The following is a 15,513-nucleotide window of genomic DNA, read 5'->3' as shown; positions in this document are numbered from 1 at the left end:
GTTTGAATTTTTCAGTTTTCTGGCTACCCTATTGAGCTGCTAAGGAACTTTGCCAGTTGTAACTTACCAAATTTTATTCAAAAAATTTTCTAAAACTAGTGTGTTCTAAAACTAGTTGTGCTTTATTTAAACCTCAGAAACCAAATGTACTGACTGACTGCCCCCCCATGAAGTTTCTGAAAGATGGAAACTGGAAATGGCGGTTTAGGTAATTTTGTTTCAATCCCTCCCAGCCGGTAGGTGGCTGAGCTTTTATAGTCATGGATGTGGCTGCTCAGAACAAGAATGTGACTGATTTGAATGTGGATCTATTGCTATTAAGCTTGACGACAACAACAACAACAACAACAACAAAAGCATTCTTGAGTTTTAGCCTTTTGAATCAGAATCTTACTAGGTGGCGCAAGCTGGCTCTCTGTGTATTCTAGGCTAACCTCAAATTTAAAATATTTTGTTTTAGCTTCTCACATGTTAGAGTTGCGGTGCATTTCACCATACCCAGGTTAAAATTATCTCTTTTCTTTTTCGTTTTTTTCAGTCTATGGATTGAACCCAAGGCCTTGCCATGAGGGAAGCACTCAGTCACTGTACTCCCAGCCTGAATTTTGAAATATTCTAAGTTAAACTTCTGAAAATTTATTAGCCAGAGTAGTTCAGAACAGAGTAAAATTTCTATAAATAAGTTTGTCAGGTTTATTCACTAAATTCTAAATTCATTACTTTACCAACTCCAAACCAAAAAAACCTGACTTTTGTTCTATTCTGTGCAGTACAAATTTGTATACAGGAAATAATGCTAAATTATTTTATCAGTTTTAAATTAGGTAAATCCCCCACAGTAAAACTGGTTCATTTTACTTGACAACATACAGCATTTCCAATTGCTTTCTCTAATCAAACGACAGCAGCTACCTCTATATCTTGTCTTCACAGCTAGTCAATCTGGTAACCAGTTATTCTAGTAGGAAGAATCAGGCTTCCAGAACACATTTGCTTAAAACTTAAAACAAGCGAAAATAATCTCACAAGCCAATTTTAAAATCCTAAAATACACAATTGTGCATAGCCCGTGTCCTCAGAGGAAATGTCTTGGAGAAACAGATTATATGGTCGAAGTTTCTTATCTAATAGTTTCTTATCTAATAGTAAGTTGATATTCTGAGGTTTTATGTCTTCTGTATGAAGCTGATTAACATTAAATAGAATATTTAATTTGATATTCATGTTTTACTTCATTTGTATAGCATTAATGTGACTTGATTTGATTTGGTTTGTTATGAACAGATTGATATGAACAATTATTTTGGGATATGCTTTATAATTTATGTTTCCAAAGGCATTCTCCTACTCGAAGGAACGTATCAGTATCAGTAAACTTCATACTGTTTGAAAAGTGCATATTCAATTCTTAATGGTCACAAAAATTTTAAGGATTTTTTTTCTTCTGTATATAATGTCATCCTGGAGGAATAAAATAATAAATGCAACTTAGCTCAAACATCTATTTAATCATGGGTTTGAATGAGTTCACTCTCCGCATGTTCTGCAAAGAAAACCAGGAACAATACAGTAGAACATTGTGTATTCCATACAAGTTTGAATAAGCAATTATTAAAAACTTCACCATCTGCTCTCACTGAAGCAGTAAGATGAAGCATTTCCCCACGTCACAAACCGTGACAGTCAGAATGTAACAGAATGAGAAACTCTAGCATCGTCGCTCCTTTCTTCCTTGCTGTCATGGTTTTTAATGAAGACTTGCGTATGCAGACAAAGGAAAGGGGGGGCTATACCGTACCCACCTCCCTCCTAATTGAGCACTTCTATCCAGTAATAGTTTTTTGCTGCCCTCGGCAGCTTGACTTTGCCTCATTTGGCCTAGCATGGCTATTATTCTAAGAGGCAGCCAGCGAAGTGCCCCAACCCATCTGTTTGCTTTTTCATGGGCTGGTGCCTTCCTTGATGTTGACAGCTGTCTTAATATTCCCGGGCCACCTGCCACACAGTAAATACTCTGCTCGAAGATAGAGGCGGTAGTTTTTCCCTCTGGTAGAGTGCCCACAACAACAGAAAAGCTCAGCCCTTCCAATCTCCTCATGCCTCCTCCTCGAACCGCTTCAAGGATCAGCATTTCCTGTCGGATCGCACACTTTTGAGCGGTAAGGTACTTCCGCTTTGGGAATGGCAATACACTCACATGTGGCAAACTTGACACTTCCTCATATGTATGGGCGACCGTATTAGTCTTTTTGTGGAAGTGATGTTCACAGGAGGCAGAGAACCTAGCAGTAAGGCACTTCCTCCTCTGAGCTTTCCAGGACACCCCTCCCCATAGACTCCTACAGAACAAGTTCCCTTCTCTTATCCTGTACACAACTGCTTTCCCATCAAAGTGGTTCCTTGAAGGAGGGCATACTCTCTAAATCTTTACAAAGGAGCATGGGGCTGACACATCTTGGGCACCGAAAAGACAAATTAAGTGTTGTGGCATCTGTAGTTTTCAAAACTTTGGGGGAAACCTCTATATTAAGAATTTCACACACACATATAGTGTGTTTTCACCAAGTCCAGTCCCCATTCTTTCCCCTCCAACCCTTTTCCTAATCCATCATGACGATTTTCTTTTGTGAGGCTCTCTTTAAAGAAAAAAAAAATCACTAAAACTAAAAACGAAATTTATATTAAATGATTTGGGACATAATAGAACGCGAATTAGTAACTCTAAAATATCCACTGTAAACTTAGCAAATTCTATAAAAGCAATGTATTTTTTTCTATTTCCTACTTGGCATATGTCTACATATTAAAAATTCATAGTGTATCCTTTGAAAACCTTTCATATGGAAATATTTTTAATGTCATCGTACATACAAAACAATGGAACTAAATAGCCCAGGCTTTCCACTGTTTCACTTGGTGTTATTTATTATTGATAGAAAAGGCATAAAACCAAGCATCTTTATGTCCTGACACGCACATAGAGAGCTCAAATTTCTGGTGTAGGTCTAATAAGTCTGAAAATTTCAATTTGACACAGTTTATATTGAATAGAAAAAAATGTAGTGCGTGTTATGGAACATATTACTACAATGACAGAAACAGTTCAATGTCTTGCAATGTTGTCGGCTGATATCTGGAATACGCAACACACGTCATTTTCCAGCTGCACATTTCATAGCCTATTTCACCTTCACCATCTACGTATTTGAAATCTTGGAAGCCATGCGTGTATTCATGTTTCGGCAGAACCTGTGGTCTTGCATCTTGGGTGTAGATCTGGACGAGTTGCGCAATGAACACGGTGGAATTTAAGCAATACGGGCCTATCCTCTGAAGAGGAGCAGCTTAAAACTACACAAATATATTCCCAAGAAGATCCAAGCCATTGGAGTCTCCATTCATCAGACCTTAGTGTGAGCCCAAGAACTCTAGAGCCTACGAACTCCAGAGGATAGAGGAAAAGTCCTGTGGTCTCAGTCCACTTAAGTTTAAAGAAGAAATTACGCTGGCAGTCGTCTAAGAACATGTGACCATCCAGTCACTGCTAGCACTGGAAAAGGCTGTACCAGTGAGGTGTCCTCAAACGTGAACTTCATCAGCTTCATGGAAAGAGTGCTCCTGCCTCAGCCACTTACCAAATGTCTGCATAAAAACTGAATTTGAAATGAAGTGAAGATGGCTAGAAAAATTAGTATCTCTAAGATGTTTCCAACTGAAATTTGAAAGCACTTTCACAGATTTCGTAACAAAAATCCTAGAATCTAGGATTCAAGAGTCTGCTATTGTATGTCAAGACTATAAAGGTATAGGAAATCTAAAAATCTAAGTATTGGAAAGGCAAATAAATAACATTCAGTACCAAGAACTTTCCAGGCTGTGAGCCTAATACTTCTGCATATACCTAGGAGACTAGTAGTAAAGAAATACCAATATGTGGACTACTATAGCATTTTCCTATTAGCTAATTGAGAGAAATAGTATTATTGAAAATCAGAATTTGCTTTATAATCTGATTGACGCCAAGACACTTTTATCCCCAGACAGTCTCCCTGACTGCACCCTCTGTGCCAACACTGAGGTGTAGGACCACCTTTTGTCACAGGGCAAGTGGGGGAGGCAACTGCTAGTCAGCTAACGTTGCTTTGGGGAGACACATTATTCTCCAGGCCCTGTAGCTGCATGAAAGAATGTGCTTCAGATTTTTGCTTTTGAGTCCTCTTTGGGCTTCCTGATTAATAGATCTGTAATACGGATTCTCGTTCAAAATAATGTTAGCTTGGCCAGTTTTTTATGCTGTCTAACTGTATCTGACCTTAATCTTTTCTTATTCTCATACTCCTAGTTTCAGATCCAGTTGACAGATTAAAATTCTTCAAAGGGGTAGCTGTGGGGCAACGGGAAGGCTCCTTAACCGGCGCTATGATTACTTGGGGCTCACAGACGTGCAACCTCCTCATTTCTCCAGTCAGCCACAGACAGCTATCACCCTATTTTCATGTTATTTGCCCACATAACTTTTAGTTATTAATGTCCCACTGATTTCCTGAATTTCATACCTCTGGGGTTTGACTCCAGGCAAACTATAACAATACACCTGGGGCGAATATGGCACTGTGTGCTTTCTCTGTACTAGCAGCTACGCTGGATAAAGTCATTTTTATCATAACCAGATATTCGTTTTAAACTAATGTTAAGGGCCTTTGGCGTCCCAGAATACAGGAGCATCTACGCAACAGCAAAATATTTGTTTCAGCATTTTTCTAGTTTGAGTCACACCTGAATCAGATTTGGTTTCTTTTGATCAGGGACGTTTTTTTGAAAAAGGATTCTGGGAGTGGCCCACAGGTGAAGGGTGAGCGCTAAAGCACACCTGGGTTGGTTGCTCCACATCTGAGGCAGCTGAAGCAGAAAAAGGTGCTGACAGCAGGACAGATGGGACCTACCCTGAAACTGTCTTTAGAAAGGCTGTGCTTTGGTGCCAGGCTGCAGGGCACGCATGTGCTGCTTCTTGCCAGGTTTTCCCAGACTTTAATCGATTACCCTGTTTTAAAACGGCCCTAACTTGGGAAAGGGAAGCAAAGCATTTACAGGTGACTGTTGGCCAAGCCAAGTGGGCTGCGGGCTGGGCTGGTTTGGGCGGGAAGCCGGAGCCCAGCATCACTAGGCTGCTCCTCCCGGACCTGCAGGCTGCGGCCGACGGGGCGGTCGCGGCCACTGGCTCCTCCCGGGGGCGGGCAGCTCCGGGCGCGGGCGGGAGGAGGAGCCGCACGGGGAGCGCTCGTGCCGGCCGGGCTGGAGGAGCCGCGCCGGCGGCCCGCGCCGACTCCCGCTGCGCTCAGCGAGCCAGGGCTACGGCCACCCGCGCTCAGGCCAGCGGCTCATCCGGGCCCGCGGACGGCGCGGCCGAGCCCGGGGGGAGATGTCCGGCGGCCGCAGGAGGGGCAGTGCCCCCTGGCACAGCTTCTCTCGGTTCTTCGCTCCGCGGAACCCTTCCCGGGACAAGGAAGAGGAAGAGGAGGAGAAGCCGGGGACCGGCCAGCCGGCGGGAGCGAGCCGGAGTGCAGCCAGGTGGGAGCCGCGGGGGCGCTGTGCGCGCCTTCCTCCTCCGCTCGGGTTTCCTCCAGTCCCGCCCTGGGTGGCTTAGATCTGGGGAAGGGAAGTTCTTGCTCCCGGCCGGTGGCTTTCCCGCCGCCACCAGGGGCTCCCGGCTCTGTCTCCTCCACTCGGGGAGGCTCTGCAGCTGCCAAGGGAGCCTCGCGCCCCTCCGCGTCGTGCTTTGCCACCTTAAGGTTTTCTCGAAGTGATTCCTAAAAGAGTTGCGATCAGAGCTTTCCGAGACGACATCCAGAATCTGAAGTCTTCGCCAGATTTGTTTACAGTTTAAATGTTGCCGCCCTTCCTCCTTCCCCCCCTTCTCTCTCTCACTTGGGACATCTGACTGAAGCGCTACGATTCGGAGAACCAGGGCTGGAGCTGAGAGCTGGCTCAGTTTATTAGTATGTGCACTCTTTCCATAATCTTTTTTTCCTCTTCTACTGCTGCTTTAAAGATAAACATTTTAAAAATTCGTCTCATTAAAATGCCCGCTTTTAATTCCTCATCAACCCTAAAGGAGAGGAGATAACTCACTTCTTTCTCCTTTTTTTTTTTTTTTTTTTTGAGAAGTGAGGCCAACTTCACTTGCACCAGAAGAACCTGTAACCCTTGTCCTTGGAAGGTTGCCCTCTAGAGAGCTATATTTACCTCAGACTAAAGACTTGCTGATGGACTTCAAAGAAAAATGGATCGGAAACAACTGACGCTTCTAGTTCCATTACTATTTAGGGGTTGTGATTTGGCGTTAGCCCTTCGTGCTCCTTGGTTTTCCTAATTGTGAATCATTTCCAGTGTAATCACCTGTTAGCATAATACATCTTTCCAAGAAATGGCCAATTATAATTGCCTGGTTATTCTACTCGGAAGTTTCAGATACTTTTGGCCTGGTTGTTGATGATTTTAAGATTCGAAGTTTCCCCGTCCTTAATGGTAGTTCTGAAATCTGGCAGGTCTCACCTGTCGTGGTTGTAACGTTGTCGCTAACAGTCCTCTATGATCTGAAAGCGGAAGACTCAGCACCCTTTGGAAACTTGAGAGTGGTGGAATGGAGTAAGCAGGCCAGCTCCTATCAGCATTGTCCTGAAATCCTGCCTGCTCCCCTGGCCTATTTGCCCTTTTAAAAAGGCAGGCACTCCTCCATTCTGAACTCTTTCTGCCCCTGGCTGACTAATCCAGCAGCTAGATAGGTCTTTTCACCTACCCCTTTCTGTCTCTCCTCACCACTGATAGGCCCTGGCTATGGCTTTTCACGATGCGGTTTTAATTATGCTTACCCGAGCACTAATTTTGTTCTCATCTGTTTTAGAACTGGCCAGATGTTAAGGGGATTGCAGATAATCCCTCGTGTGTGTGTTTAGCTGTTTTATAGGAGCTTAAATCTTTCTTTTTCACAGATAGAAATAAACACAAAGTCCTTATTGAAAGTGTAAGGCAACAAATGGAACCACTCAGTAGGTCCCATCCTCCCAGTAATAGCACAAAGGTGGTGGTGACAAGATTGGAAACAGAATTGGGATTTGTCCCTGTGATCCTGTTTCAAACTGAAAGGACACTTTGGTTGTTTCTTTTTGTGGCAGTCAAACCTTTTAATGAGAGCAGGGTTGATCTTTTGCAGTAGTGATGTGACTTTGCTTGTAATAGTAGTGGGTAGCCAAGAAAAGGTCTCCCACTCAAATACAGTAATTGCAACCTGGAACGTGTCTAGTGGTCCAACATTTAGGAAGTGATTTGGCACAACTTTCCACAAGCTCGAATGATCATGATCTGTATTTTACTGTAAAAACAAAAGCATTTTTAAAGAGAGTTGTTCAAAGTGACATTGCTACTTTTCACCTGTGCTGCGACCTGACCCTGAGGTCCCTTGTGTGTGTGTGTGTGTATGTGTGTATGTGTATAGGTATGTGTGTGTATGTATGTGTGTATATATGTGTGTGTATGTGTGTATATGTATGTGTCTTGTATGTGTGGATATATGTATGTGTGGATATATGTATGTATGTGTATGTGTATATATGTATGTGTGTATGTATATATGTGTGTGTCTGTGTATGTATGTATGTGTATGTATTTGTGTGTGAATGTATGTGTGTGTATATGTGTGTGTGTGTATGTGTGTGTGTGTGTGTGTGTGTGTATGTGTGAATGTCTTGGAATGAAATGGGTTTTCTCAGGCTTGTGATGCATAGGCTCCTTTCCTGCCTGAACTCATTGTGTTGGCTTACAAGTGCTTCATTACTTGGTTTACTCATGCCCAAATACAAAACAGGATGCACACAGTCTTCAGAACAGAACCCCCTAGCAACTTCTTAAGAACAGAATTAAAATGAAACATACGTATTAACAAGACTAATGAAAGTCAAACTCACAGCATCATCCCCCTCCACAGATGTGTGCTACCTATGAACGCAAAAGGCAGGGGATGTTAGGATAAACACAGGGTCTGGAGAGGTTGCCAGGTCTCTACTGTAGTGTGCCACACATTGATAGAGTTCTTGAATAGTCCCCTGCTTGAAGCATGAGACAACCTTTGTTATTGCTGTGTGTTGCTGGGGCTTCACTTGGTGTGAGCACATCATTTATTTATTGAGTTTGCTGCTATTCTGTTCATACTACACCTTCAGCGATCAAGGAGGGCAAAGATCACCTTTGTTGAGTATTTAAACTAATGTGTTAGTTAACCAGTTCTCAGAAGTGCTTATGGCGGTGGCATTGGTTATTCAGAAATGAAAATTCTACATAATGCAACTGAAAGCTGTCACAGGGAACTTTTAGAACTCCCAGAAGTCAATGTGTCTGATTTTGACAATCCTTACTTCAGGCCTGTGGTCATTAGAAGAGATAGAGGAGCCCAGAGGGGGTGTCTTATGGCCTAGGTGACTTTAAGAGACCCTATGAGTTGTGGCCTGCAAGATTTTAAGGTCTATTAGGAGATGTGTATTGGTATGGCCCACAGAGAGAAGCATGCAGAAAATTAGATTAGAATTAAATAATGTGGTCTCTGGAGAAAATGTTTGGCTCTTCACTGGGAGTTTTGGAATGTTTTTAAAAATGGGTCTGTTAAATGGATATTGTTGGAATGCAGAACTTCGTAGGTGAACGCCTACCTTCTAATTTTACCTGCTTTGGGAAAATGATTGCACAAGCTTGTGGCCTTGCTGGGTCACACATGGCGAACCTGTTTATGGGTTCCACATGGTACCTGTGAGCCAGAGGGAGCTAACACAATACAGCAAGAACATTTCTCAAGGACTGGTTGTGTACCTATCCCAGGCAGAGAGCTTTTGCTTGAGTATACCCACAGGGCTAAAGGGGTGCTATACTTTGAAGCCTCTTATGACTTTGAGGACACTGAGGCTGGGGCAGTTCTCAATGGCAGATTCTATTTGTATTTGGGGTGTAACAGTTCTTTAAACTGGACTCTCCTGTCCATTGCGGGACATTTGATGTCCACGATTCCACCTACTAGTTAGTTGCCAGTAACATGTCTGGTCATTTGGATAACTCCGAATACCTTCAGGCGGGCAGATGGGAAGGGCCTGGGGAACCACTCCCAGTAGAGAAAGACCTGTGTCAGAGAGGGAGGAAGAGGCAGGGGTAAGAATTGAACATAGGTCTCTGACTATTTCTCTGATTCATTAGACGTCATTTTCCCCTCTACCCTTCACAATCACACTTTTTCAACATAAGCTAAGAGCTGGGCATGCTGGATCACTCCTGTTGTCCTGCCATTCCAGAAGCTGAGGCAGGAGGCCTGCTTCAAATTCAAGCCTGAATTCTGTAATGAGTTCCAGATCATTCTGGACTACAGGGTGTGAGACCCTGTCTCAAGTGGAAACAAAGAAAACAAAATCCACATTTGAATAAAGAGGCTCTTTGTTTCAGAGTGGGGCCTGGGTATTTGACTCTTAGGGACTGTTAGTGTGTCAGTGATAGAAGAGGGTATGTGCCAGGTTCCCTAAACTTAAGGTCAGGAGTGTGTCCCATCTTTGCATCGTCTTTTCCAAACGTGGATAAGTGGATCTGTGCTTGTAGGGTGCAGCATTAAAGAGGTGATGAGTGATTTTTCAGCCAAGGATAGTTACTTTCCCTACTCTCCAAGTGGGCTTTGTGAGATGTAGGTTGGGCGGTGTGTGACCTGTTATCACAGCTGAGAGCGTGGAATGACAGAGGTCAGGAAGCTAATGGGCTGTAGAGCAGAAGATAGGATTGCCAAGAAAAAACAATGGTTCCGATGTCCAGCCCGAGAGCTTTCGGCTTTTGGGTAAGCTGAAAAGAATAAGGCTATGCCTGTGCCATGCCAGCAATTCATACTTGAAGTCGTAAAAATGCCTAGCAAATTCTAGGAGCTCTCAAGAGGTGTGTACTGTATTGGTCTGCCAGGATAGCTCAGATCACGGAACTTACACTTGGCAGCAGAGAGAATGGTAAGTTGTCGGAGAGTTTCAAGACACACTACCTTCTGTAAGTGAGATTTATTTATTTTTCTGTTTCCTGGGTTTTCATGGGATGCCTGGGGGATTGCTCATTTGTGAATTCTTGTTGTGGGGTTCCTTGGGAAAGGATTCAGTTGTGCAATTGAACTCTGCTGGAACTGTAATCAGAACTCCTGACTTTATTGAGCCAAAGATGTTTTTAGCATTTGTATTCATTAGTGGAAAATACATAAAGAGAGTCATGACAGTTTGCAAGGCGGAAAATGATCCATCTGCAAAGTATTGAGTTCCCTCCTCAGAGTCCTAATGAAATACATGGAAGTTCAGTTGTATTGGGATGCTAAATAAAATAGTGGCAGCAGGAAAGCTATCATTTGATATTAACCCAACCCAGGGGCTCCAGTGAAAAGAGAGAGAGCTGGTGTGAGGTAAAAGTTGAAAAACTTGTAGTCAGAGTCTGTTAACTCTACGAGCTGAGGTGGTTGCTCTGTGTGTATGTTCTCCATATAATGCTTCATTGTGGGCAGCATATAAAGAAGCCTGACTAAAAGCTGACCTCAGAGGCTCAGAACTTAGGATATGTATTTATATTTATATATGTCATATGTTATATACATTGTATATATATTTAAGATAAACTCAATATAAACTAAGTATGATTTCGGTGTGGGAGATTTGTTCAGATAGTTTTCTGGTTTAGAAATTATCGATTACATGTATTTTATGTGTGTGTGTGTGTGTATGTTTGTGGATGCACATGTGTGTGTGTCTGTGTGTGTGTATGGTTAGTGGATGCACATGTATGGAAGTCAAAGGGCAGCTTACAGAAGTCTGTTCTTGTCTTTGACCCTGAGGTCCTTAGAATTGAACTCAGGTTATCCACCTTGACAGGAAGCGCCTTTACCCGCTGAGCCATGTCATCAGCCCATATTTCTTCACTAATGTCATATGCTGAATAAAAATTTTTAATCGGACCTCGCATCTCACAGTACCTTTTCCCTGGTCAGAAGAGTGTGGGAAATGCAGCCTTAACTGTAGCCCGAGGTGAGCAGCAGTGCTTTCTCTCTTTCCCTCTTCTTCTTCCTTGACTCTGCAGCCTCGCCAAGAATTTACGCATAGGTGGAGCCAGCAAAGTGCATTCCCTGAGGAATCCGAGCTCCAAGTGGGCAGTGATCTGTTCACTGAGTAGTGGGACTCTGGGAGAGAATCCCTTGAAGGTTTGCAATTAGAGATCATTCATCGCCAGTGTTTACCAGGCAGGTGTTGCTAGCTAAGTAGTGGAGCAACTCCTAGGCCTTTCCCCTCAGTGTTTAACTGCTGGAAGTATTTCATGGAAGTGTCACGAAACACAGAAACAGCTGTGTGCTTAGCCAACTAGGTTTTTCCTTTCTGTGCCTGGCAGATGAGTTATGACAAAATGAAACCAACCTTTTATGAGAGTTCTGTGCATGGGATTTTTGAAGAGTTTCTTTCTTTCCTTGAAAATCCTCTGTGCAAAGTTGGCAGATGCTTCTTTACTCACTCTTGCACACACACAGGAGTGAAGACTTTGGTAGGGTACCTGGCTAATCAAAAGACTCATGGCCCCAGTGGTAGAACCAGAAGTCGGGTGGCTCTTTTAAAATCCAAAGCCTACGTTATGTAGCAGTACTCCTTGCTTAACTTGGGAAGACCCACAAGAGAGGTGTGGCCTTGGAAAAAAACGGTTTTGATGGAAGCAAAAGACAATGGCAGGCAGCCAGACATCTGCCCAGGTGCAGTAGGTCAGTCTCGGCACAGTTCGCATATAGTCTTCTGAGCTTGGAGAGGAAAGCAAATTATATCCTGTGCAATATGAATCTATACTTAAATATATACACAAGTCGGTCTCCTTCAAATAAGAGATAAAAGTTAAAACTACAGGAAGACAGCATATTCTGTTTATTTGATGAACCAAACTCAAGTTAGAGAGGGATGAACAGAATCCCACTCACGTACTCCTTGAGGGAGGGTCTGAATGAGAATAGCCTCTGTATGCTCATACTTTTGAATACTTGGCCCCAATTGGTGGAAACTGTTTAGAAAGGATCAGGAGGTGTGGCCTTGTATAGTGGTATTGCCAGGAGCCTTTCAAAAGCCCTCGCTAATCCCAGGTAGCTTTCTCTACCTCCTGCTTGTCTGTCAAAATGGAAGCTCTCAGCTCTTCTTGCTACCATGTCTTGGCTCTGCACCTGTGGACTTTAACCCTCTGAAAGTGTAAGCCCAGTTAGATGGATTCTTTTGTAAATTGCCTTGGTCATGGATGCACCTGTTCTGTCCCTGCAATTTAAAAGTTAAGGCAGGAGTGAATTGATATGCCACTTCGGAGGGACACAGGAGTCTCTGATGAGGTTAGAGACCCACCACATACCCTGCAGCTCCCCTGTAGGAATTCCATCATCCATATAAAGTCTGTAACAGGATAAAGTTGCTTAGGAGAATTGTGTCAGTGTTCGTGTTATTTTAATAGCAAAAGGACGGACGAAGAGTGGATTGCTGTTAACCGAAAAGCTGCACATCTATCTGATATTGTTATATTAATATCATGTACCTGTTGGAAAGAATGTGTGCCTTAAGGAGACATCTCCAAGGCATCTTTGAAAAGAAGACAGCAGAAAAGAGGAGGAGATGAAGAGGTGTTGCTGGAGCCATGCTGCCCGCTCTTTGTGGATGGGGTGGAGCTGAGGGCTGGGGACCAGGGAGGCCTTCACGGTACACCTCGTCACACTTGAAACTTGTGTGGATTACCTCTTATAGAAAGAAAAAAAGATCGATTTGAGACCTGGTGAACATTTGTTGAAAGAAGAAGAAAACCTAAAAATTACTGATGCAAGAACAGACTATAATCATTTTTTTTCAAGTAATCAAAATCCGAATTAAGGATACCAAATCGTTGTAGAATGTATACTGCAGGACCATTTTCCTTGGACACTCTAAGGGTATAATTGAGACTTATGTATTATTAATCTATAGTGGAAAGCTGGGTTGAATGAACAGACGGAACCACAAAACTCTTAAGTCATCTGCCATCCACCTTGGCCGGGCCCTGAGGTACAGTAAAAGGGATTTGGCTCTTATCTCCCAGGCTCCAGAGTTGGCGCGGCCTGCCAAGCCACTTCAGGCTACCAGGTGTGTATAAGATGAAGTGCTTTATAGATTAGCAGGAGTAATATTTTATTGGAAAAGTCATACACAGAAAGGCATTGGCTCATTCCCCTGTGAGCCTCACGTTGTGGATCATACGATTTGAAAGCTCCCCGTCGATAAGAATTGAATGTCTTCTGTGCCAGGCAGTTTCCTAGGGTCTGGGAATCCCGCCGTGAGCATGGTGTGACCCAGTTTTCAGCTCTTCCTTACTTAGCACTCTTTTCCCTTCTTTCTTTCTGTGACTGGATGCCACTCTTTAACCCACTGAGTAGCTCAGATTGGCCTTGAATCTAAGACCTTCCTGCCTCTTATAGGTGCATCTCAGGCATGCACCACTATATTGGCAAACTCCTTTCTCTGGTAACCATGGGTTTTTTCACCCATGATCAATTTTTTGGATTACAACTCGGAGGCCTATTGATTATTACAATGCTTATGTCCATAAGGTTAGGCTACACCCCTGCCCCCTCACTAGCGTGTGGGTTATATAACCTCTTTATTCTATTCTCAGTCTGCCACATGGCTGGTTAGTTACCTCTTCCAGTATTATACATCCAACTTCCTCTGAGCCCAGGTTGCAAATCTCCCCACCCCTGACTCTATTACAGAATTCCTATATCTTCTATCCGGCCTCAGCTAATACATAGGTTACCAGCTTTTTATCGACAGGTGATGCTTCCACACAGTACATGAGAGATTCTCTCCTAAAAATAAGTACCAAGATGGAAGGCAGAGGGCTAGAGGAGCAGCTGAGTAGTGTGAACCCATTCTTGTGTGTGTGCGCGCGTGTGTGTGTGTGTGTGTGTGTGTGTGTGTGTTTAAAGAGGAAATTGCTTTAGTTACACATAATCTCCTTCCGTATTTCTATCTCCATGTCTAAATAGTGCTTTATTATTATTTATTTGTTTCAGGCAGCATCTGTTGATTTCTGATGATGGTAGATTAGTACTAGTTATTTTATACCCTTTCCAGTTCCTTCACTTGCCCATCTAAGGCACTTCCTATAATTTGAGGGATGAAGTAAGACCTGAGGCTTCAGATTTTTATTACTGTGTAAATACATTTGTTTGGCTAAGCCCTGCATTATGATTCATTTCTTTGATGTGACCTTTTGTTTTTTTCCTGGGGCAAACTACTTCGTTTTTTTCATTCTCTCATCATTACTTCTTCTAGGACAACCAGGCACGCTTACATAATAATGTTCAATGTTCTTTCTGTATCCCAGCATGACACTGCTCAGTCACCTCTGTGTCGTCCCTCCCCCCCCCCCCCCCCGAGATCTGCCCCCACTGGTCTCTCTCCTCTCCCCAGTTCAAATCTACATATTCTTCCATTTTTCCACTTCCTGTCTTTCTTGGTTAAGTTCCTAGTTCTGCTGCATTATTTCCAACAAGGCATGGAATCGTAGTTGTGACATAGACCCCTTTTTTCAGTTTTTACATGTCTGAATATTTTTTTCTTATCTATCCTGAAGTTATTTCTCCATTTTCTGTAATTCTGTTGCTGTTGAGCATATGATTTGGGGGGGCCCTTGTTTTGCCTGTGACTAATTTCTTTTCCTTTGTAAATTTTCAGAAAATTGAGTCTCCTTCTAATCCAGTACAAGGTGAATAATAGATGTCATGTAGATTATTTTCCATTTGGTGGGCATTTGCTATGTCCCGCCCCTCTAGAGGTGTGTTAGCCATCAAGGCTGAAGGGTAAGCCTCCCTTTTCTGTGGTAGTGTGCTTGGATTCCAGACCTTGAAGACTTCCCCCTAATTTCCTAACAAATGTTTGTAATTTCTGAGCATTAGTTGGGATGTGACTTGACATTTTTTTAGCCTTGTGTTTCTTCCCCTACTTTGGCCTCCGAGTCACTGGAATTTTTCTGGAATCCCTAGGCTAAGCCAAAATGACAACTGCGTTTGCGGCCACTTACACTGTAGTTTTATCTGCTCTCAGTAATTTCTGTCTGGCTCTCTTTCTTCAGAGCTCTCAAATGCGTTACCTCTTGCTCATTTTATCTAAGTCCCTGACCTCCTTCCATTTGCTTCTGTTACTTTAGTGTTTTTCAAAAGGACAGAATTAAATCCGTTTGCTCAAAACTTTCCAGCGTTTTATCAGGTATGGACTGAGCTCCATAATGTCCCCTCTCTACTGACCGTGGAGGATGGCGCAGTCAAGGTCTCTGCATATAAAGACACGTTAGGTGTTCAGTGCCAAGTTCCCTGAAACTGTTGGAACAAAGAGAAGAAGACCCACGGAGGAGGCTAGTACTCCTGGTGGCTCCCAAATATTTCTGGCATCACTGGAAGAGCATGCTTCTTAGGATCTTACC

At 43.2% G+C, this 15,513-nt stretch overlaps 1 protein-coding gene across 2 annotated transcripts in view; it reads left to right on the top strand.

Moving 5' to 3' along the window:
- The first annotated feature begins 5,302 nt into the window (after positions 1-5,302).
- Crybg3 (crystallin beta-gamma domain containing 3) overlaps positions 5,303-15,513 on the top strand; it is a 100,303-nt gene continuing 90,092 nt past the window's right edge. The window contains exon 1 of one of the 2 annotated variants that reach the window (XM_029544216.1): positions 5,303-5,568. In XM_029544216.1, coding sequence (XP_029400076.1) covers positions 5,420-5,568 — 149 coding nt within the window. In that variant the 5' untranslated portion in view covers positions 5,303-5,419. The remainder of the gene's footprint in view (positions 5,569-15,513) is intronic. The other variant, XM_029544217.1, reaches the window with a different exon arrangement.

The sequence above is a fragment of the Mus pahari genome, chromosome 12 (genome assembly GCF_900095145.1).
Source record: "Mus pahari chromosome 12, PAHARI_EIJ_v1.1, whole genome shotgun sequence".
NCBI lineage: Eukaryota > Metazoa > Chordata > Mammalia > Rodentia > Muridae > Mus > Mus pahari.
Note: the sequence above shows the minus strand (reverse complement) of the source record. Positions and strands in the feature narration are given on the sequence as shown.